Here is a 25,644-nt window from a genome sequence, read left to right on the forward strand (position 1 = left end):
TCTTATCACTCAGTGCTTGAATTGATGGAGTCATGTTGGTGCATCATTCACAAGTCTGTGTGCTGAAAAGCCAGGGCAGAGCTGCTGCCTCTGCCAAGCAAGGGAGTTCTCTGATTCTGCTCCTGTAAAGACCCTGTGCAGCCTTTCTTGCCAGAGGAAGGTGTGGGGGAGATGGTAAGGAAGCATTAAGGTATATACCGCTAGAAGACAAATGAGTCCTTTAATTTCCCTTTTAAAAGGTAGTTTTACACCTAATAGTGGATATCCAGCCAGGCAAATATTGCTATTATCTGTCTTTTGTTGGGATTCACTTAATCCAGCTTCATCTATCTGATTTGTGCAAGTTGTTGAGTGTCAACAACAGAATCAAGACAGGAGAGGAAAAGGGCAATGAAAAAGCACTGGAGCAGAGCAGCTGTAACCACTGACTACTGCTCCTAGGACATCCGAAGGAGAATGCATAAACACTTTAATGAAGTTTTTATATGCACTATTGGAAGGTTCTTTCTTAGCAAAATGAGCATTTAAAATTCCTTTAATAAAACATAAACAAGTGTACAGTGTCCTACTAAGCACCAAGGAATTAGTAATGGTTAGCTAAGTCTGCAAACATCCACATGCTTGTGCCATGGACACACACATAAACACATGGACAAAACTCAGAGGCTCCCTTCAATTTCTTCACACTCAGAACTGAGAAATCTCTGAAGTAACTTGTGTTTGAAGACCTGTTTTCAGTGCTGCTAAGTGTACAGAGCACCCAGAGCACAGCATTCAAATTGCCTTCTGTGTGACAGGGAGAGGACATTGCTGTGCAGAAGAACTTCCTCAACCTGCTTGTTGCTTAAAAGAAGCCAATGATCTAGAAGTATTTTAGAGGTGGCAATGTTGTATGTGCACTTGGAATAGGAGAGTCCTTCTCAAGAAAACCAACTCATCTAGTGAGCAAAGGCATTATGGACTTGAGCAACTGTAATGAGATCAGATCCCTGCTCTGGAGTTTGAATTTATTTTTAATGATACCTACTGCTGTTTTGAAGACTACAAAAGGATAAAAAAATGGGTCATTCAGACTAAGGTGGTCACCTCTCCTGAAAGGGATATTGCTGTAGATTTTATTGAAGGAGGTCTTGCACTAAGATTTTGGACAGATATTTACTTTGCAACCAAGTCCCACTGCACATTGTTTTCTGCAAAGTCCTCATTGCTTGACCTGTTCTAGGAGAATTCCTATACTCTTGTGAAAAAAGCAAGATGAGGGAGAAGGATGTGTGCGGACCTTGCACCATTACTTCAAGAATACAGCATATTTGCAATCTACAGCTTCCTACTTTGCTGACTCCAAGTCAATTGTCACACTTCACACAAGTGTGTCATATTTGCTTTTCTTTCAGGAGATAATGTAATACTTCTTGAGAAAATGCACCAACGTTTGCTCCTATTATGACTGTTATTATCACCTATGTATTATTAGGTCTCATATTGGTCTGGTATTATATAATCTTTATACCTGGTTTATATTTTTCAAATCCTGTTCACATACACTCGCGCTTTTTGACTACACAGATAAGATGGGCTGACATTTTGATAGATCACTATGTTTCCATTATTTCTTTCCTATATTTTATCTTCAGAAATCAATTTCTTCTGTCTGCAGCATTGTGAGATTCTGGTAATGTACTGGTGGGTGGTGGATTCACTGTGGCATAGCTAAGCCCTACCCAGTTGCTCACTGAGTCTTCACCTTTAACTGGAGAGGAGAGAGAATAGGAAGAGCAAAATCAAAAAAACTCATGGGTCAAGACAATGACAGTTTAGTGAGTGATGGAAAGATGAGAAGGCAAACAAACAAAACCTGAGTGATGTAGGCATCAGGATGACCAGTAGCAGAGCAATGACCCATGAGTTTGGGTCACACAGAGCCCCCTTCCCCCAGGTTTATTGCTGAACATGTTACATAGCCTGGAATATCTCTTTGGGCAGATGCACTCCGTTGTCCCAGCTGTCTCCCCTTCCAGCTTCTTGCCCACTTCCAGCCTACTAGCTGTTGCAGCAGAATGGTAAAAAAGGAAGTCTTGATGCTGTGCAAGCACTGCTCAGCAATAAGCAAAGCACTGGTGTGCTATCAAGAGTGTTTTAATCACAAGTCCAAAACTCAGCACCATTCAGGCTGATAGGAAAAAAATTAAGTCCACCATTAACAGCCAAACCCAGTACACACTGTCATTATTATCCAATTATAGTATGAATACTTGAAATAAAACAACCAGAACATACACTGTGAGGTATTTCAGCACCACTCCCCACCATACCTGAGCGAAACAAACAAAAAAAAAAATAGTGCCTGCAGTGTTACATCTCAAATAAAATTATTTTGTATCCAAAATATTGAAGTTAACTGCTGGTTTATTCTTCTTTCACCAGCTAGACTAGCTAATTTATTTATTTTAAAGATGGGGGTGTCATTAATCAGGATTGTTCAATGGATGTGAGAATCTAGTCCACATTGAAATTGCTTACTATCCTGCTTGGGATGGACTGTAGAAAAATCAGAATTTCTAGATTGGAGACTTGAATCAATTTCAAGTCAACCTCTGTACAGGCATCTGAAACAGTACACACAAAAATTTTGGTGACATTTTTGTTCTGAACAGCAAATGTCCTAGGCATGCTCAGCAGCACCCTGCACATATGGACATCTATTACTTCTAGGAGACTCACCTAGGACTTTAAAAACCATTTCAGCCCCCTCAAAATCCCATCCAATGGTGCTGAATGCTGCTCATTGTGCTGCATTCAAACATAATTCCGCTTCAGAAAAGCCACCTGTACCCTGGGCTGCATCCAGTGGTGGGCAGCAGGGCCAGGGAGGGGATTCTGCCCCTCTGCTCTGCTCAGAGCCCCTGCAGGGCTGCATCAGCTCTGGGGCCCCAGCACAGGGAGGACAGGGACCTGCTGGAGCGAGTGCAGATAAGGGCCACAAAAATAATCAGAGGTGTAGAACACCTCTGCTCTGAGGAAGGGCTGAGAGAGTTGGGGTTGTTCACCTTGGAGAGAACAATGTTCCATATGTATCTTAGACCATTCTATGATTTTTGTTAACATATTGAACTCAGGATGGATGGTTAGTAGTAGTAAGACTTCATAGTTCCAAAGATAAATCTGAAAGAGTCTATGTGCCTTTAGGAACAACATTTAGAAAGATAAGATTTTAGAATTCTAACTACACAGTATTATTTTGAAATGCTATGGGATTTTATAAACCGTTCATCTTGCAATATCAAACAGCCCAACTGGAAAAGTTATCTTTTCTCTAAATCAGATGTTTCATTAGTCCAAATCACACACAGAGTATCTGATGAGCCATGTTTCTGTTTTAAAAAAGCTGGCTACTGAGTACACTGATACCTATCTGTGAGAAAATTTTGAAAGAGTAATAGTCTAAGTTTCATGTCTTTCTGCTATTCACTCCTAGGTAGGAATGCAGAAGAGGAACAAATGAAACACACAATTTTGTTAAGATGAATTTTCTAAGTATTTTCCCTCCATGTCTGCACTGAGGGAGGGAAGGTAGCAGCTCAACTTTTTAAATTTTTTTTTTCTCTGATTTTGTGAGGGGAGCAAGAATGAGGAATCATCTCCAAGCCCTCTGCAGATTAATGGCTTCAAAATATCCAGAGTCCTGGATGCGTGATGGACCTGGATGTCCACACAGGTGTGTGCAAAGGTCAAAATGAAGCAAAGATAAAAATATTGGCTTGTAATTCCTTCTTTCTTTCAGACCTTATTCATATAAGGGATTTCTGCTGCACAGTGATCTGATAGTAAAATAAAGCTGAATATGAACCACAGAACTGGATTCAATATTTCACCATTTTAGTTAGATCAATTTGGACAAATTTGGGTCTAATATGCTTGGAGTCTCATTTCCCAAAGCTAAATTTGTGCTATTCTTCAGCACTAAGAAGATGAAAGAGATGCTGATGAGTTGATTGGTAAATGAGTTAATTTTGAATGGCTTTGGCTGATTATTTAGTTTTGTTTTAGGAGCATTTGTTTTTAGTTGGAAAACACACAGAAATTAATTGCTAACAAGAGTAGGTCTCTTGAATTTAGCTGTTTTAATTCAAAGCAAGCAGTTTTATTCAGATATTTTAATTGCTTGCCTAAAGAAGGACTTAAGTGCACACATATGGACTGGACTGCACTGCACCAGCAAAGTGCTTTAGTGTGACAGTCTGAATGGTTTTGAAGGGGTAATTCAATACAATTTTCAGGCAGGGTCACAACCTCCTTTGGGCATCAACCTGCTCTGGCATGGCCTCCTTCATGGGCTGCATTTCTGTTCTTCATTTTGCTTCTTACTTGTATTGAAATTTAGCAAATCAAAAAATCTCCTGTGTCTTCATTTACCCATAATTCATTCTTGTTTCTCAAAGTTGCTTCAAAGTTTCAATAATTACTTAAGGTTCATGTAAAATTCAAGGTTCTTAGCTAAAGTAATGTGTAAATGGTGACACGACATGATAAAAAAAAATACATATTGAACCCTAAAGAAACTGTGAAGGGAGTCCAGTGATAGTGCATTTTATCAGGTAACAAAATAACAAGTGTAGGGCTGTGACTAGTTTTATTATTTATACTGTCTGAGAATGAGACTGGAAAGTATAAAAACATGGATATAAAATCAAGGGAGCAATTGTACATGATAAAACTTAAACATAGCAGCATATTAGATTTTACTTTTTTAATACAAAGGATCTCTGAAATGCTAATTCCCCCAAATTAATTATTTAACACAGGTTGAATTATTCAGGTTTAAAAATACAAAGCTATGCACAATAAAACCTGTGTGTTACACAGGAGGTACTAAATCCTCTGGGACAAACTCAAAGATCTTTTCTCAGCCTTCATTCTGCCCAGACTCTTACAGGAAACTTCTAGTGGAAACTTTGCTGAGTAAGGATCATTCTGGAGCATTCTGTGAGGATTTTGCAGTAGTTGAAGATGGTTCAGGTGAAAATCAACATCTTCTGTTTGGGGCTTGATGATTAAAAGAGGAGAAAAAAGTTTTTAAAACTTCTCAGATCTAAGGATTTGGCTGGGAAATGAAAGTTTGGCCAGGCCATTCTTCTAATATCCTAGCGGCAATTAAGAATTAAGGGTTTAATATGGCAGCTTTAATTTGCATATGTAAACTGTGATGCAGCACTCAGTCACTGTGAAAAAAACCACTGGAACAGACTCATAAAGAAGGAGTGCTTAATATTGGGTGATATCTTCAGAAACAGATTGCATAATAGTGACTTACTGCTAATGGAAAATTAATCAAGTACTTAGATTGCCTAATTTAAATTCAATACATTGTGAACTGTTGGATGGGTTCTGTCTCTACTATAAAAAGTAGTTACATCCAAAAGCCTAGCAAAAACATATTACATCAAAACTGCAGCAGTAGGAGATGGGGAAAGGAACAGTGACTACAGTGGCAGTAGGATTAAGTTTAAAATGTAGAGAAAACAAATCAGGGAAAGGTGACTCCATGCAATACCTTGCTGAAGCATGTATGTGCTGCAGTGGAGTTATGGGATCACAGCAACTCAACCAGGATTAGAATCATGGAATGGTTAAGTCTAACCACCAACTCAGCACCACCACTACGTTCACCATTAAATCAGGTCCTCTACTGCCTTAGGCTGGGAGGTTGGGGTTAGCTGTGGCACAAGGGCATTGGTAACAACAGCAAGTGTTATTCTAAGAGATTGCTGTACCCTCAGTTCCCCAGAAAGTAGTTCTGGACTAAGCTATTACAGTTTTGTTTTAATCAGACTGAAAGTCAATAGTTCAGGAAAAAAAAAAATTTACTAGTTTTGTTAAAAAGTAGATTTTGGAACCTATAAATTGAGGACTACCCAGTTGTCAGAGATATATATTACATTGTATAGTATTCTTATATTTCCCTCTTGCATCCTATGTAATGTAGCAATATCTCTGTGTTTAGAAATTTATACTTCTGTCCTTGAGCAGCTGCTGCCTGTTCTCACCAGGACAGAAATGGATGTTGCTTAAAATATGATTTTAAATGAAACTGTATAACTGTGTTCATTACAGATAAAGGTTATAGATTTTCCAAATCTATTATAACTGATTATCAAAGGGCCAAGTTTAAGACTTCCCAATCCCACAACTGGAGATTCAGCTCTTCTGATTTAAATCTCACAAAAGAGCATCTCAGCTCTTCTCAGTTGCAAGATATGATTTTGAAGGAGAATTCGCACTTTGAGCACAGCACTTCATAACTTAGTGAAATTAAGTGCTAATTTTAAACTACCTGAAAAAAAAAACAGCTTCTTCCAGAGTCCTATTGAAAGGGCTTAGAAAGGCCCCTTCATTGCTGCTACAGTGGATAATAAGAGGATACAGGCACAGGGAACTTCCTAAACTACTGTATCTAAACTGCTGGGTCTATTGCTTTTTTCCCCCTTTTGAATTGGATCCAATTCCTGTTATTCTTGAAGCCAAAATTAATTTTAACATTAAAGCCTAAGAATTATTTTAAGCATTATTCCCAAGAGGAATGTGAAGTGGATTATTATTTCCACTTCTGTCTTTGCTACTCAGAGTACTAGAAGCTTTTTTCACTGAGAACCCTCATGCAAGTAACATGGTCCCAAGAGCTGATAAGTGAAGAAGGCGAGCAGACCCTTTGACTCAAGATTCCAAAGAGCTATTTACAATATACAACACTTAGAGATGAATAACAGCAGTCTTGTAGCTCTGAAACAGTTCCATGGGAGTTTCCCCCAAGAATTTATTAAATAAATCAGTTAAGTCACAACAACTTATTTTCTGCAACAAAAACGAATGCCTGAAGTAAGCTGTCGCCTGAAAAATGCTCTTTAGAATGCTACTGTGGCCTTGGAAACATTTGCACTTCTTAGAAATACCAGTGTTTCAGAAAAGACACAACAAAGAGGACAGAAACTGAGAATTCATTTTTGCAGAGATTTCTTACCTCCAGTATCACAGCTTACATGTTCCTTTCCAGTGGAACACTTTCAGAAAAAGTCTTGTAGCCACAGTAACTTACTAATATTTTTCCACTGCAGGTACCTTAGCACAGAAAGTGGACACTAAAGATTATGATGGGATTTGAAGAGAAATTCCAGTCCTGCAAAGATCATGTATTTATCTCCAAAAATGTACATGGTGCAACCACAGAGGACAAGGATGCCCACTGTCCTGGTTACAGATGGGATGTGGATAATTTTGGCAGCAGGCAGGAGGGGCATGGCCAGGACCCAAAGCTTGTGTGATACCACCTCCCATTTCCATTTTCCAGGGATGAGATAAGGGCTCCCTTAAGGGTCAATGTAGGAGGATGGCAGAGGGAGCAGCCAGGTATTCTCTGGGGGTTTTCATATGAATTTTTTACCTCCCTCTTGTACCCTCTGTCATCAGTACTGTTGCTGTTACTGTTGTTTTTCTTATCTCTTTGCTGTTTCCAGTAAATTGTTCTTGTCTCAGCCCATGATCTGTGCCTTTTGTGTCTCCAATTCTCCTCTCCAGCCCACCACAGGGAAGGGGTGGTGTGGGAGGGAGTGAATGAGCAGAGTATGGTATGGAGTGGTCTCAGTGGGAGCACTGAATTTGAGTATACCATTCCTAAACCCCAACACCTACAGAGACCTACAAAATCCTGCAGGATTTCAGGATTTACTCGCTATAAAATACCATGGTATAGCAACCCATTAGTTCTTCTGAATTTGGTCTATAACTGGGTTTATAACTGATGATTCTAAAAGCATTTATCAAGCATTCATGACTCTATAGAATATTAAATTGCAAGCACAGGTAACACAGTTCATGCAATGATAATTTTTGAAGTAATTTTCAACAATTCCCAGTAAGCAAGGCCAAAACAATAAAATGGAATTCCACTGGGCTGACTCTTGGGAGAGTTTTGGTATTATTACTAAATATTAATGATACGAAGATGCTAATCTAGCTCACCCATACAGCTGAGATTTGCTTAAACCCTGTACCAATCCTGCTAATATCCAGGAAAAACTCTTGGTTTTGTTGTAGTCCATTGATGACATGACTTCCATGGATACCAGAGGGATTAGAATTTCATCTCAACAGTTAGTTTTCTGGTGCAATATCTACAGAGGAGGCTGACACCAATATTTTTTTTTCTTTGTCATTAACTCAAAGAGTTTGTACCAATTGTCAACTGTCTGGAAAGATGAAATTGTTCCAATGCTTAATTAATGGGGAAAAAACAAATTTATTTGGCTTCCTGAACCATTTAACTTTGAGAGTGTTTAAAGTACTTAATTCTAGTTTTATATTTTCAAATGTAATTAATAAAATCAAAATAAAATAATCACAAAAAAATAATCAAGTGATACATTCTGAAGTGACAAAGAATGACTGCTTATCATTTGGGGATTTAATTTCTTTCCAAGACAAACAAATAACTTCATCAGTTATTACTGTCAAGTAATAACTGATGATTTTGTGGACACTGCATCTGCTGAATATTGCAGACAAGTTTTGTCTGAAAAATTTATCAAATCAGAATATAATTAACATGATGCAGGTTAGCTCATGTATCTTGGAGAGGATTCAGCATTTACATGTTTTTAAATTCTTCAATATCCTTTCTTTTTTGACTTTTCCTTTGAATTGCTTCCTAAAGACACAAATTGCTTTGACAGAATAAAATTAATCCCTTTTTGTATGAATTTGTTGTTGTTATTAATCAATATTATGAAATAAAACTAAGGGTGTGACCTATGTGACCCAGTATGGATAGTTTTGTGGATACTATGTATTTTGGGTAAGTTTTTGCTCTGTCCTTGTTACAAATTTTTTTGTCACATAAATGTGATCTACCAGAATAATCCTGTAGAGCCCAGCAGAATGCTCTCTTAGTCATATTTGCAAAGATGCCATGAAGAGTTAAAACTACAGTGGTTTATCTCTGTATATCAATGAGGAGGGCTCTTCTATGAGGAGATTCATCCATGATGTAGTTTGGAGGACTCAGACAAGATTAAAAATACATCATACAATTCTGGATCCATGTGGATGGCATGGACTACAACGGAATGAGTGCAGGACATTTGCATAGTTTTTACTGCAGATGTACTCCCTTTGGAGTAAAATCTCAGTAACATCTAATTCTGCAAAAAACCATCTCAGAATGACGGTGAACTGCACAGAACAAACTGTGCTCCACATGACTCCTGTGTGCAGCAGATCACTGCTGTACTTTGCATACAGTCAAGGTATCTTTTGCAGTCTGTTCTCTTAAGCTCTGAGGAATCAGCAGACTGGTGAGAATCTGAGAACTGTGAAGTCTGGGACAAGGATGTTTTGCAACTGCAAGTTATTCAGCAACTTCACTTTGGTGAAGAATACAGAGACCTGCTGTCTAAACAATCAAAAATCTGATAAACTTTACCAGGAAGTATTGAGTAAATAATTCTAGCTCCACTCTCAGTATTGCTTTATTCAAAATTATTTAATATACTTCAAAAATATATTCAAAATATTTTTTTCCCCTGAAAAATTTTCTCTGGGAGAATTTCTCCAATGTACTGATCATCAGTAATCTTTAAACATTGACCATGTCTTGCTTTTTAAATTCATATTTATTCATTCCTCATTAATCCTACTTCCCAGGAATGAACTGAATACCCAGATTCCTTTTGAGGTATTTTTGCATATTGATACACTTTGACAAATCCTATTATGTGTGCTACATCTGCTCTCACGGGATAAAAGAAGAACCTGCATATTTACTGAAAAGGACATGAGCATAAAGATTCAATGCTTTCATCATCACATTTGATTTCTTTGCTAGCATTATTTACAAATACAACAGCCATGCAGATACTTTACAAGGACTGAACAAAAGTAAGAACCAGACTTCAATTTATGGCTAACAAATACAAGAGATCAGTATTTTCGAAATATTTCCTACAACATAACAGTTGTCATATGATAATGGAAAAAACCCCAACCAAATCTTTCTAAAGATGTAGTTTTACTCAAATTTTCAATAAATATTTTTAATCAGAAGGGTAAAATAATATTCCTTAGAGCTATTCTGTCTGTTCCCTTGCCCTAACTTCATCCCCATCTGTCCCCATGCCCCAACCTCATTCCACTCCTTTAGTGGACAAACTTTATGTTCAAAGGTCTCTACTAAATCCTAGAATTGTTTTTCTTTTCTTTGGAGGGTTAAGTGGTCATGGCATGAAATGCAGATGCTATCTCATCACCTCTATTTGCAAAATAGGAGTCTGGAAACATATTCCTGTTTAATATTTTTCACAGTTTTGTTTCTTATGATTTCATGGGATGTTCATGCATCTATTACTACAATATGGTCTAAGTTTTATGTGTTGACTATTGTGGGGGAGCCTAAAAGGTAACAGGTGAATGCTGAACTGTGGACCAGAATTTATTTTGCTTAGCTTTTGCACATTTGCAATGTAAGGACATTTACTGGGGTGATTATCTAGTCTTCCCTGATGATCACTGGGAGAAAATTGGATAGACAATTAGCCAAAGAAGAAAACTGAATAGCTCTATGCCTGTGTTGTAAGCATCTAAAGATAAGTGAAAATTGTTTACACCCATACGGTATTCTTAAAAGCCAAAGGATAATGTATCTCTGCCTCCAAACATACCTTCCCTCTTTTATTCCCTGACACTCCCACTTTGCTTTTCTGCAGATAATCTGGTAGCAAATTAGGCAGATGAACATTGCAGTACATTTTGTAAAGTCCATCAGAAGGAAAGTTTTCTTTAGAGAAACTTCAGGTGGGTTTGTTTCATATTTTAACTTTTCTAGATTGAAATTGATTCAACTTACATGATACCGTGTTTAATGAATATACTACTTGCAGGCTTCCACAAGGATCCCCTTGTCTCCCTGGGACTGTTTCTTTGTTCTTATTTGCTTGTTATGGTGTTAGCTAAATCCTTCCATGCTATCAGAATGGTCTGGATCAAAGAAATTTCATAAACTGTGTAAGCAGTGACCATCATTCCTGAAGTGCCATGACGTAAAAGGAGCAGGCAAATGTTATGCAATCTGATGTAGCCAACTTTGGGAAACCTATGAATTACTAAAAGAGTCTAATCAGCAACAGCAAGAAGTATTTTTTGACACTGTGGTGGTATAGCCAGACACAATGAATAAGCATCTTGCAATCCATGTTAGCAATTTGACTTCCTTTACTGTAGTTTATGAAACTGAAATTGCATCCGGTGTCAGCATGGGAACTGCAATAGGGAGTATAGAAGATTTCCAGGTAATTAATACCCAACTGTCCCTTCTGGTGGCAGGATACAGAGTGACTGCTCATTCAGGACTGAAGTCACAATGGGTAGAACTGGTTGTCAAAACAGGTCCTGAAAGATGCCACCATAGCTCAAACTGTAGAATAGAGGACATATACATGGAGGATATATTTATAAAAACTTTATCTTACCAAGAATGTTGGGTAGAGTTCGTGAAATTGTTTGTAACAAAATCACTATGTAGCAGGCTGAGTTGTCATACATTTTCTGTATCAGCCGTGTTTTCTTTCTCAAGATATATGTATACTTGTGTTTTATATGATATGTATTATAGATTATATCTTGCAATTTAGTTCCTAGAATTCAACAATTAATGTATATAAACAACTTCATCATGGAAATCTGTTTATGTGCTTTTCCTAAAGGTCACCATAAGCAAATAATTACCCTCATTTTATTTTATTATTTTCTCTTAATGAATGCTTGGTGGATCTTCAAAAAAAAAAAAAAAAGAAACATAAAAGGAAAATAGTAACAATAAGTAAAAGATAATTACACAGAGGAATTTTCTCTTAAAACAGTTATTCAAACAAACCCTTACTAATCTAAGACTATATGAATGACAGATGTTGTAGGCATGAATGTAGAGAAACCAGAGAATCACTCAGAGGGGAAGGCTGTCATGCACCACATAATGGAGTTGTTTGACAGGTCACTTGCAACCCTTCAAGCAATACAATGTTCTTTTCCCAACTTACTTTTTTCCCAATTTCCAAACAAAACAACTCAGGCCAGCAGCAAGAATACAGAGAAGTCAGGGTGGCAGAACTACAGAGTTTACCACAGGCCTGCCTGCAGGAGCCAGTAGGGAAATCTCTGTGATAGCTGTCGGAGGTATAGCAGCAAGAAACAAATAAAAGGATGTGTCTGAGTTCAAAGATCAGTATTGATGCCAATCAATACTGTTTTCTCTTTAAGATGATAATACATGTAATACATGTCTTCTCTGTAAGACTGATGCTTTCAGGCCTTGCAATTACAAGGGGAAAAAAAATTATCATTGTCTTATGCTTTAAAAGGTGGGAACCCTTCAAGATATTAATGCTGAGAAGCATTAAAGTTCTCTACTGCTGAAGACACTGATTAAGATGGTATAGCACATACAGGTAGCAAAATAAATACAAAATAGAACATAAATCCAGACAGGATTATTTTATTACTTAGAGCTTTGTTAAAAAGAAACTTGGGGTAGAAACTGATTTACTGTAAAGGAATAGGATGCACATATGTAATTCAGAGAAAACATAAGTAAGATACCATTTGGGCATAACTTAGAAAATATATTTTTGAAAGATAAACTGTTGTGAATAATTATTTTAAATACAGAAGGATGGCATATTGATAATTATAAATTTCACCTTGAAGGCAGAATGGTGGCACTAATATCCATCATGTCAGGATCCCTAAATGACAAAGCTGACATAGCAGTGAGATGTTTAGGAGGTACTCACTGCAGTTACTCTGCTTTCAATTGCACAGATCTGTTGGTCTCCTTTCAAAATATTTTTCACACTTTTTGTGGTTTTGTATGTTTCTCAAAGGAGGTAGAAAATTCCCAGTGTTATGCTGGGCAGATAACTGATAAATTTATTCTAGCATCATCAATAAACATAAGTGATTTGAGAACTAAAGTAACTACTGATGTCATCTTTTAATACGACACAGTAACAAACCTTACTGTTGACAATGCTAACTTGACATTTCTAGTATGCACCAGAAGAAGAAACAAACCAAAAAATTGTTATCTTCTCATTAATAGAAGCTTCACATCTTCAGCTTGTAAAGAACTTAAAATAAAAAGCAAATAGAATTTTTTTCAAATTATTAACCACATCATTGCTGTGGCTGTATATGATCGTGTCAAGTGTCATGGTTTGAGCCTGGCACAATGCCAGTGCCCTCATGAGAATACACTCTCCCTGGTGTCTGCTGTGAGATGTGACCAGGAATAAGCAAAGCAGGCCCCTGCTTAGAAATAAAGAAAATTTTATTAACTAAACTACAAGAAAAGAAAAAAAACCATAAGGAAAATGGAAACCTTACAAAAGCATTTTCCTCCTCCCCCATCCCCCCCTCCAAATTTCCCAATGCAATACATTCCCCCAAATCACCAACTTAGTCTGGCACCACCCTTTAGAATACTCAATCTTCAGTTCACGAAGAGGAGAGGAGTCCTTCTTGCACCATAGGCGTCCCCTGGAAACACGCTGAAACCTCGTGTGCTCCCATGTCACTCAGCACCCCCTAGAAAGTCCTTTGCCATCGTGACATCTTTCCTTCCACGCTCAGTGCTCTCACCCTGTGCATGGACCAGAGCTGCTTCTAGGGTTGTCTTTCAAGGATGCCTTGTCTCCCTCCAAAAGGCACAGTCTCTGCTTTGGGACATCTGTCCCCCCAGTTTTTCACCCCCTGGGGCCGAGGGGTCCCCACACTGAACCCTCCTGGTTCTGAGGCACTACCTCCCCCTAAATGCAGTCTCTGTGTCACAGGGAAAAAAAATGGTTCAGTCTATGGCCACACAAGAAAAGTCCAGCCAAACGGCCACTCTGTCATCTCTCCCCCACTCAAGAGTCTTCTCCACTTCACTCCTGGTCTATTCCTTCTTATCTCATCTCTTATCTCTCTTCTCATTCAGCTCCAGGGGGGTCAGCATTTGCAAGGTCTCAATCATGCAAGAAAAGGGTTAAAAATTTCAGTCTCTGCCTGTCCCAGAGCTCCGCACTCCCACGCTGCCCTGCTGGGCACTCCCCCGCTTCTCCTCCTGGGCCGGCTGCTATCGATGTCGCTGGCTCTCCCTCTCTCCCTCCTGGGGGGGGGAATGGCTGCCCGATGTCTCTTGGGGCTCTTCCACCCTTCCATCCTTGGGCTGGGCCTACCTCATGGCCGCGTGGCTTTCCCCCCCCCCCCCCCCCCCCCCCCGCCCAGCCAGCAGCTGGGACAGGGGGAAAGATCCAAAGCCTTTCCCGACAGAAGTCCCAAAGAGAGCTTCCCAGAGGAGCAGCTTTGCTTTTTAACCCCTGTGTGTTCTCAGAGGTGTGTCCAAACTTCAGTGGCTACACCAGGTACTAATATTAAAATCTGAACACCTATTGGTCACCACAGCATATAAAAAAAAATAAAAATACTTCCTGTCACTCAAACCACGGCATCAAGCTAAACAACTTGTTATTCAAACACATTTTTCAGGCAAAAGTTAAATACCAGGAATAGTTGTTGGAATGTCAAAAAGCCTATTTTTGTTGGAGCTGTGATGTATTTGTCACTCTTTATGCCACTTGTTTACTCTTTACACATTTGCAGGTCTAAGTATCAAATCTCCAAGATAAGAACATGATTCTGCAAAGTATGTACACAGAAGGCTTCAGTGTATCACATTCTTTACATTCTTTGCTGTTGTGACAAATTTAGGTGACAAGTGGAGATGCTTTGAACCACTCAGGCAGGACACAGAAGTTAACATAGCGCCTTGCATGAACGTGGAATGGAAGATGAAAAGCTCTTAGGTTAGTCATTAAAATGACAAATAGAAAATACTTTATTTCTTTCTGTAATGAAAGAAGGTAGAAAAGGGAAAAAATGTAATCTTGATCTCACTTATACTCTAAGTCTATTGATTTCTGTCAAATTAATCTCGCATTTCATGACATACATGATCTCTGGTTCAAGATCTCTTTCCATATACACTTTGATTAGAAGGTTAAAAACCTTTCCACTTCCTTGGAAAATAAAAAGGCATTTTGTAGTTAATTCTATCTAGTTTTGACTTCAAATATCCTCCTACTCACTTAAAATAGAGGAGTATCTTATTATCTGTAATGGGAATAGCTTGATGACTAGTAGAGTTCTTTATTTTGGAGCAATATGCCTCAGACTACTGGGTTGGAAACACAGTATCTATTCAAAGCCCACAAAATTATATGCAATGAAGCTGCAATGGGTTTAGTGACAGTATTTCAATTGGACTGACTTTCACAGTGTACATATAGCACAAGTGGGTGTTAGTGCGTTTCAAAATTTTAAAATTATTTGACAATCATTAATTACACCATGTAAACCAAGGCAAATGTAGCCTGACAGATCTTGTGTGAAGGCACATAGAGAAGAGCTGTATGTTTCTGAAAAAGATAAAGGCTAAGTGGGATCTTCTAAGGGAGGGGGCAGTGTGTATGTACACATGTTTATGTGATGGGAGTAGGATCACCCCTAGCAGTCCAGCAATTATTAAGCTCCCAGAAATCTCTGGGTCCCCACAAACTCGAGTCCTGAGTTTGTGGGTATAAAAGTTCTGGTAGGAAGACATCCTTAAATTTTGTCATTGTAGACCCCACTTCTCTTCCCACTCTTTTGCAGTTCAAAAATTCTTCAGTATCTCTGGCCCATGAACACCCAAGAGTGGTTTTAGCCAAGAAATTTTGAACAGCTTTTGAATGTGTTTCTGCAATCCAGTCCTACTGCTCTCATCTAGCTCACCAGCCATCTATGCCTAACTCCTCATCAAGCTCTCCTTTGAAGAAAAAAGCTTCCTCTGTAATTTCTGACCAAGTGATTAAAATGTGCACTTCAGTTTCATACATTTACCCACACAGCATTCTGTGTGAACAAAAGGGGTACATCTATGAGAGCCAAGTCACAGAACCATAGAACAGTTTGGATTGGAAGGAACCTTAAAGATCATGACGTTCCAAACCCCCTGCATGGGCAGGGACACCTTGCACTAGACCAGGTTGCTCAAGGTCAGATCCTATCTGGCCTTGAACACTTCCAGGGATAGGGCACCCACAGCCTCTCTAGACAACCTATTCCAGGGCCTCTCCATCCTCGGAGTGAAGAATTTCTTTCTAATATCTAACCTGAATGTGAAACAGCAGGTTGGATTGGGGCCAGAAGAAACCGTACAAATGAAGAATTTTAGAAATGGGGAAGGGTTTCTGATTGGCACAACATGATTCTGCCCTCATTCACATTTTAAAAAAGGCAGAAGGCAGCTGAGATTAGAACCAGTAGTTGACAATGGTTATTCCATTTATCTTATGCAGAGAAAAACAAAATTACTAAGGAGTAATGATTCCATTTTCAGATTTTCCAAAAGCAAGTCGAGAGTTCTGCACTGTAGAGCAGAGGAGAATTCCGACTTCAGGCTGTATAGCATTCTTCTATTCTTTCCAAGTGAAACTCACACCCACAGCAGTGACACTGCTTACCCATTGCACTGCTGAATTGACTCGCACCTTTCCTGGTCTATTCAACTGTGGTTTTGGTAGCATTCCCATGGCAGAACAGAAAGCCACGAAACTGACTGTGGCATGTGCTGGAGTACCCTTGTTATGTTAATGCTTTTCAACCAGCTTACATAACAAGATTTTGGTTAAATGTGAGCAATTAAATATCACTGTATGAATCCTTGAAATTTTCCTTGGAAGTGGAGGTTGATGTTTCCACTTTCTCTTGTTCCTGAAGAGGTTTAGATTAGTCTACAAGTTAGCAATACAACTGCACCTATATATATTCCACTATAACATTTTTGTAAGTTATGCAGTGAGGCTGAATCATGGTACTGTGCTGTTCTGCATGGCATCTTTTTGCAACTTTCATTGCCATGGCACCCAAGTGACTTGTAGTAGCGCGCTGAGCAATGTGCCTGTCACTCATTAGGCAAGCTCACTCCATCTCTCATCCTTTCCCCTCCCAGGAGCTTTCAGCTTTTGTTTTTCATCTTTGTGAGTGAAATATCTCAGTCACTAGACTTGATTGAGTGAATGATGATGGAATAGTTTGTAACTTGCTGTCTGTAATAAAACCAATTAAACCAACTCTAAACTACACTTACACTTCACATTAATTCACCAGTTCTTTTTATCTGAGAAGACAGATGTATTTTCTGATAATGTACTAAAAAAGGTGCACAAAGGAAATATTAAGCATGTCAATGCTGCAAACTTTTTTGGTCGAGATTAAGTATTTTTTACCTCTAAAGCATGAAAGTTTAATACGTGCAGGTGGATCTCTGCTCCACCATGAACCTCCATGGGCTGCCTCACCATAGTCTGTGCACTAAGGGCTGCATGGGAATCTCTGCTCTGGCACCTGGAGCACGTCCTGCCCCTCCTTCTGCCCCAACCCTGGGCTCTGCAGGGCTGTTTCTCTCACATACTCTCACTCCTTTCTCTGGCTGCAAATGTTCTTGCTCAGAAATTTCCCCCCATTTTTAAATCCCTTGTCACAGAGGTGCTCCCACCATTGCTGATGGCTCAGCCTTGGCCAGCAGTGGGTCTGTCTTGGAGCTGGCTGGCACTGACATTATCTGACATGGGAGAACCTTCTGGCAGCTTCTCACAGAACTCATCCCCACCAAAACCATGCCACACAAACCACATAAAGACTCAGGAAAAACAGCTGGGTTTTCTAGTTCAGTATTCACTCTGATTTTACATATAGATATATACACATATTTACAGGAAATAATGGAGTGAAGATCTGATAACTTTCTCCAGAACAGCAATTTCATTGTAATTCAATTTGCCATTTAAATGTCTAATAGATGACTGCATAAATATCAGTAATGGTAAATTCATTAAAAAATGGCATATGTTCATCTTTGCAACAGAAATGCCAAGTCATTAGGAAAGCCAGAATAATATATAAATGTCATTTGGTGTAGGAAAGACTTGCACAAAGCATAATGAGTAGTTAAAAGTTAAACTCTCAGCTAAGAATCTCTTTTCTTCTCTCTCACAGAAGGAAAGGACCACACCTTGCTTCTTCATTCCAGCATTTTGGCATCCAAAATAATTCTCTTTAACCTCACTAGCTTTCAGATAGTTACATAATAGGTTATCATCTCTAGCCTAAAAAAAGAAAAAAAAGGCAAGTCCACTCCCATATCCTGAACCATTCCAACACAAACACATCAAAAGGACACACTACCTTTAGCCAGTGTTCCCATCATATTGTAATTCTTGGAAAACCCACAGATTTCAGAACATCTGTGCTTATCTGACCTCTAGTAGAAGTATGGCCCGCTCCTATAGTGCTGCGTGTTTTCACCCTGTAACCAGGCAATGGAGACAGGGCAAGTATGTTGAAAGATGCCTTTTATAATATAAATCAGGCTGAAAAGATTCAGAATTTCAGCTCAGCATCTTTTTTTTTTTTCCTTTCAAGGGCATTGAACATTTTTTGTTCCTATAATTTATCTGTCCAATGTTTCTGGAAAATCACACAGCTGTGTCATCACTGTATCATCCATAACACCTATTGAGTGTGGCTTCAGGATTTGTGAAAGGTTTGGGATTGGTGAGAAAGTAAGAGTGCCTTGGGAAATACCAGAACATATGAGGCTGAAATAAGAATGAAGACCAAGGAAAGCTTGGCATCTAGGAAGAGCACCAACTGAGAAAATGAGAAATGTCACCTGGAAGCTGAGAGAGAGGAACAGGTATCATGTGGAAGATGGGAAATAATCTAGGGGCATTCAATCAGTAGGCACAAGACTGAAGAAGCAGCAGAGTGAAATAGAGAAAGTGGCTCTTTTGGCTCTAGTGCAGACTGAAAAAAACAATCAAGGGATATGAATGCCTGTCAACAAAGTAGGATGGTACTCACTTTGAGAAAGAAGAAAATATACCAGAGGGGAGAAGAAAAAAGAACAGAGGGAAGAAAAGGGAAAAAACAAAGGTACCTAAAAGAAAACATTTGAAACAACAGCCTAATATCAAATAGACTACTTGAAATAAAAAGTAACTGCAAAGATTTGGGAAATATACGAAAAGCACTAAGTGGAGAAGTACTGTCTCTTCATAAAAAAGTGGAACAAATGAAATTAAATGGTTACACACAAGAGCAGTGGAACACATCAAGATTCCATCACAAAGTATTCTAGAAAGCAATTTTCTTTCACTAAAAATGTGAGATATTATCAACAACATATTTCTCAAATGCAAAGCCTGCACATAATTTTGTGTTGTCTGTTTTTATAGTAATATGAAAGAAGTAGCAGCATGAGAATTACAAAATACACATGGTATCATCGGTACTAAACTTCCTATTTAAAATAAGATATCCTTTAACAGAAAAAAATGGTTTGCAAAGAAGGGAAGATTTCCAAAACTCATTAGAGTGTAATTTTGAGAGCCATAGCTAGGACAAAAGAAATTTGACTGCAGGTATTTCTGCACCTCCTCTAAAGACCACGTAAATGAGCAGCAGGTTCCTTTACGCAGCCCCTGCTCTGGCAGTTTCAGTGGGCGAGCCGAGTGCCAGGCAGGCACTGCAGCCACGGGCTGGCTGGGGCTGCTGGAGAGCAGGGGCAGCGCCGGCCTGCTCTGCCAAAGACTCTCCCGGGGCTTGCCCAGTTGTTTTCTCAGCGCGTCACTAAATCAGGGGAAGGTGTGCATGCCTAGGGAGTACAGGGCTGTGTGCTACTCCGTCACAAACGCAATTCAACATGCGAACATGGCCAGGAATGAAGGAGTGGTTTTATTTAGATGCACTAATGTTTTAGCTATACATTTGCAACATTTAATTCTAAATATCCCCTTATGAAACAGTAAGTACTATGTTTAACGTGGAAGATACCTAAAGGTCAGATGTTAATTCTTCAGTGCCATGCATTTTTCCTAGAAAATTTTGTAATTACTTATTTGCAAACTATCGTCAAACAAAGTGCTACCAGTGAAGCAGAACTGAGAAATACAAGTGGACTGAGTTTCGCTTAAGTGCTATTACTGCAAAAATATTGTGTTGTTTGGGGGCTTTTTTTACTATTATATTTGATATTGTGCCCCTGCTCTTAACTGATGTTATTAGAGGTGATTAAAAACTAGCTCTTCTCTGAAACAGGTGAACAGCGTTTGTAAGAGGATATTTCAGAGATGAAAGAAAGAGGCAAAGAGCCTGAAAAGGACGTAGAATTTTCAATGAAGTTTTCCAGTTTTTGGGGAAGACGTAAAGTTGCAGATTTTCTGGGTGTACTTGACTAGCATTCATTTTCACTGATGCTCTTCCTCGGACACTTACACGAGGAGACAAGTGCAGCGCAGGCTGTCCTACCAAGCCACTGTAAATCCAAGCAGGAGTTCTGTTCCCCAGCCGCGGGGAGCCACCGCCAGCCGCGCCGCCGGTCCTGTCGAGCTCCCAAGGGAGCGTTCGGCGGGGTTCACTGCCGACCACCGCGGGCCGTGCCCGGCACAAGCGGCGGGAGGCTGGCTCGGTCCGGGCGGGGGAACATGGCCCCTGTCCGGGGCAGCGCTGCGGGCCCCCCAGCGCAGCCGGGCCGGTGCCGCCGGCGGGGGAGGCGCGCAGGGGGCATCGGAGCCCCAGGGGAGGCGAGCGGAGCCCGCCGCCCTCCCACCTCCCGCCCCTTCCCTCCGGCCGGGGACAGCCGCGCCGCCTGACGCGCCGCAAACTTTGCTGCCCCCGCTCCGAGCTGCGCCTCGCCCGCGGCGCGGCGGGCGGCGGCTCCGGCTGCCGGGAGCCCCTCGCTGCCGGCTCCGGCTGCCGGGAGCCCCTCGCTGCCGGGGCGCGGAGCGAGCGGGGCCGCGGCGCTGCCGGCGAGAGCCCAGCGCGGCCCCGAGCGCCGGTGCCTCCGCGGCGCTGCCGGCGCGCCCCGAGGGAGCCGCCGCGCAGCTCGGCCGCGGGACAGCATGAGCCAGGCGCAGCCCTACGCCCCGCGCAAGGGCAGCTCCCCGGCGCCCGGGGCCCGGCGGAACGACAGCCAGGACTACCTGCTGCTGGACGCGGAGCTGTGCGAGGAGAGCGCCCTGCCGCCCTACGCCTTCTACCCCGTGTGAGTCCCGCCGGCCGCGCCGGGGTGGCTCCGTCCCTGCGCGGGGAGGCGGTGGCGGGACAGGGGCGGCGGGCGGGGGTCGGCGCTGGTGGGCAGCCGTGTGGGGACCCGACAGCTTCCCGCGCCTCCCCGGGGCAGCAGCTGTGCTTGCCAAGGCGGAGGAGCAGCGTTGGCACCGCCGTGCCCGCGCTGGCAGGTCTCCTCCGAGCACGGCGTGGTGCCTTCCCGCTGGCAGGGAGGCGAAGGGTGGCTTGGGCTCAGCTGTGGAGAGCAGGGCAGGAGACGTCGGGTGTACGTAGAACTGATGGTGTCTGATGGGTTTAATGTCATTACAGAAATGTTAATTCCTGTGATCGGTTGCTCCCACCGAGAGAGCACACATTGAAGGTGTGTGCATAAAACCATCCTCCTTTCGTTTTTGCAAAATAATTACAAAAAACCCTATCCTCCTATCATTATCTTTAAGGCCGCGTAGCCTTGTGTAATTTCATTATGTGAGTTTTGGCAGGTAGTTATCATTTAAAACGGAGTGTAAGAACATATGCAATAAAAGCTGAATTATGTAAACATAAATTACAAAGGTTCCAGGAACTACAACTTAACATCCACGTCTATTGGCGTTCAGTGTTGGCAGTGTCCCTTTGGTTATGTGCTGTCAGCATGACTACTGTAATTACCACTTGTTAATGCTTCTGAGGAGAAGCTACCCAACAGGGGGAAAATGGGTATTAAGCAATGCAAGATGAGTCCTAAAATCTCAGATGATTGCCAGAAGATGTGTACTTTCTTTTTTACAAATTATATTTTATTGCTTAAATGGTAAATTACAGTTATCAGGCTCTCCTAATATTTGCTGTTTTATCTGTGAGCCACCTACCAGCCACTTGACAGCTACCTGGATATAGGAAAGGAATAACAACAGTGAAACTGGGAACACTTAGAGTGCTTGAATATTTATCAACTCAGCTAAGAACAACCAGAGTTTTCAAAATTTACTGCTGTATTGCTATTCTTGAGTGTCTTTGTGGATCACTAATTCAGTATGCTCATGGAGCTATGTGTAACAGCATATATTACTGCACATTGGACTTAAACCCTGCATGTATGAATGCACGTATCTAATGCAAATATCTAATGAATCCTTTCAGAAAAAAAAAGCTTTCTGATGTTTAGTTCAGATTGGTTCTCACTAGTGGACTAAAGCTTTGAACTAATATGGCAGTTTGAAGTTCTTTTGCCATCTACTCACTCAGAGTGGTTGTGCAGATGTGAGAGGACAGAGCTTGCGTTGTTTCAAATCATCTCTTCGAACAAAGTCTGCAAGTCTGTGGGGTGCTGATAATTTCCCTTCAAGAATGAAGTGAAAGAAGTGCCTGTGCCGGCAGCTCCTGGTCCATCACTCTCTCAGTGTGGAGACTGCCTCTCATCACCTCACAGTGCCCATAGGGACAGCCTGCATCCTAATCTAGTTGCTTTGCAGAACCAGGGTAGCACTAACCACAGGAAGTTATCAAGAGCTTGGTTTTCACATCCACATTAGGCATGGAGAGAAGTTGTTCTTTGGGGTTTCTCTGGATATGGAAAAGAATCACTTCACAGAGATCCATAGGCAATGCCTACATGTAGCCACTGCCAGGACTTCCTTGGCTGGCAGGAATGAATGCAGTGAGTGAACAGACTCCTCTAGGCTACAGTGATTACCAAGCAGTTTTTGAATTTTTCTGCCTAACTTCCAGCTATATCACATTTCAGGTACATTTTGTAGATATGCCTTTTCAACCAAAAGTCATTGGTTTTGCTAGAGGCCTTCATATAGCCAAGAATTTAATAAATAATAAGCTGGGCCATGTGTAGCATATGATCTTTATACTCCTTATCATCTACATGCAGTAAGAATACTTATCTCTACTTATGTTTTTTTTAATCCTCAAATTACTGGTATTTCCTGATGCTGTTATGGTGATTAATGGAGATCAATAATGCACAGTACAGCTGATGTCCAAAAAAGTTGAGTTTTACCTCCTTTAACATTACTGAGAGGGTAACACACTTACTGGCATAATATGGCACGTGACTATTGCTTGAAAAGTAGCTTGATACTAAGGAATAGTTTTTCTCAAATGGTGATTTGGTGCTAATGCTGATGTTACTGAGGACATTGTTTGTAGCACATGCTTTTCATGTGTTGTTTTGTGACTGCTGTTAAGTGCTGTAGCTTCTGGATGATAATAACAACCCAAACCATTTACAGAGATGTATTTCCTGTATTTTAGCTCCTCTTTCTGGAGAACAGCTTTACTGTATCCAAGGTATCTTTACTGCAAAAAAGATTTCAAGAAGGTACCTTGAGTTTATCAGCTGTGCCAAGTAGGGTCACACAGTCTTTTGGCAATGGATGGAAGGCTTTTACCTTTATATGTGGCATGATGCAAACCAAAATTTGAATGGAATTTTGTGCTGAAAAATTCTGCTGTTCTTTTTCAGAACCTCAAGTGGGAAATCTAAAATTTAGGCAATCTGTAGAATGTGTAAATAAATTATTTCCAAAAGATTACTTACTTACTTACTCCAAAGTCTTACTTTTTAAGACTTAGACTTCTAAGATGTGTTAGAAATTATATGCAAGTAAACATTTTCTTTCTAGTAGTGCTATTCCACGTGGTCATTGAGTCCTGCCTCTTATGTATCAAAAAATACACTGCAATATACGTGTCAGAAGATTGACTATTGCAATGCAAAAATGTGTATATGTTGGGATTTGTCCCTCCTGTGCAAGTATTTCATTGGCAAAAAGCCCAGTTTTGAGGTTTAAAACAGGATGGAAGCTGCATTTTAATGTCTAACCCCACATCTGAGCACTGATGTGCAGTAGGATTTGGAAGTGATAGCACTTGTATGTAAACTTCCCTGCTGGAAAAATGTTAGTGAAGGACAGATTGTCAGTGTACTAAGCTAGTGAGAAGACACTAATTCAGTCAGACATCTGGTTAGAATGCTTATTTATACTTCACAATATTTTGCATTGTGAAAAATAGATGTTTTCTTATAGATGTGAGGAGGAATAATTGTGTATTAACATTCAGTTGTAAAGTAAATGAGGCACACAAGTTATCAGAAGAAAACGGGAAAAGGGTTCTGATGTCCATAACTGCCTTGAGACATAGACTGTTCCTCAACTTTTGTGGTTTTCCAGCTAAGTGTTTCTTGAAATTACCAAACCTAGTACATTCTTAAAAACCTATTCTTTGTTAAATAACATGTTTAATGATTTCTTTCCTGTCTGCAATGTAATGGTTTCTGCCATTGACATAATGTAATTTTTATCTCTAGTCTCAACTGTCTTGCTTGAAATGACCTGTAAAATTATTTTCCAGACTCTTCATTAGACATAATCTCTTCAGGGAGTACTGTACAATGTGGCAGCTGTGTTTCCAATTGTCAGCCTCTTTGATGAGATGCTTTGTCTTCTGAAAATATGTTGCAATAGTCTCCTTGAAATCAGAAAGGTAGAAGAGTTGGTATGGAGGGGGGTTCATTTCCTTTTATAGCCTAGTGTATGGAACAAATGCACAGATCATAATGTGATTTATGTTTGATGGATCTAATTCATACTGGGCACTGGAAAAAAAATCATATCTGAATCTCTCATATTCTGGGTGACTGAATGTAATCTCTTGGCTCTCGAGTAAAAGGACAACAACATTGTTATCAAGCCCCCCAGCTTTTAGTTCACTGTGTATCCTGCAAGCAGGTAGAAGAGAATGCTTCACTTTTCACATCACACATATTCCTATTTATTTCATATTAAGTAGACTTTTTCCCCCACATGTGTTCATTTTTGGTGCAGGCTTGTGGGATTTCTTGGGTTTAGTTGTTAGACACTCTTGTGTTCACTGTGTACACTCAGTAATTTAACTGGGAGCTTCCTTGCCAGCTACAGTACCCAGTTTCCTATGCTATGATTATGAATAATAATTTTTCTTGAGCCACTGCGATATATCTGTAAGTTTATTTATACCCTAACTCTCATTTAGTCACCAAACAAATGAAAGTTGCCTCCCTGGAGGACATAATTTTATAAAACTGTAAGATTTCCATAAAAATATAAGTAATTTGTTAAATTTGCATGAGGAAGGTGGAGTAGTGATTCAGAAATGTGTGGGATGTATGGCATACTTTTCAATATAAATGTAATAACCAGCATGCTGTTTGTCAAACATTGTCCCAGCAGCATTTCCCACCACAGAAGCTGAAGGTTATAATAACTGGCTACTTGAAGAATTCTTGCCAGTATTGGTATCCCCAAATAAATATGATTTGGCACGGTGGGTCTGCGTCATCAAGCTGTGTTAGACTTTGCAGCTCTGCAAACACAAGCAGAAGAAGAGTTTGCTGGTTAAACTGTGTCCATCAAATTGTTTTGCTTTCGTACCTCAGGCTGTTGTGCGGTGTGAGGCAATGCCTTAGCAGAATGCCTT

General features: G+C 40.3%; 1 protein-coding gene across 1 annotated transcript in view; it reads left to right on the forward strand.

Moving 5' to 3' along the window:
- The first annotated feature begins 21,023 nt into the window (after window positions 1-21,023).
- TRPC6 (transient receptor potential cation channel subfamily C member 6) overlaps window positions 21,024-25,644 on the forward strand; it is a 78,848-nt gene continuing 74,227 nt past the window's right edge. The window contains exon 1 of the mRNA XM_058018485.1: window positions 21,024-21,166. Coding sequence (XP_057874468.1) covers window positions 21,024-21,166 — 143 coding nt within the window. The remainder of the gene's footprint in view (window positions 21,167-25,644) is intronic.

The sequence above is a fragment of the Melospiza georgiana genome, chromosome 2 (assembly GCF_028018845.1).
Source record: "Melospiza georgiana isolate bMelGeo1 chromosome 2, bMelGeo1.pri, whole genome shotgun sequence".
In the NCBI taxonomy this organism is placed as follows: Eukaryota; Metazoa; Chordata; class Aves; order Passeriformes; family Passerellidae; genus Melospiza; species Melospiza georgiana.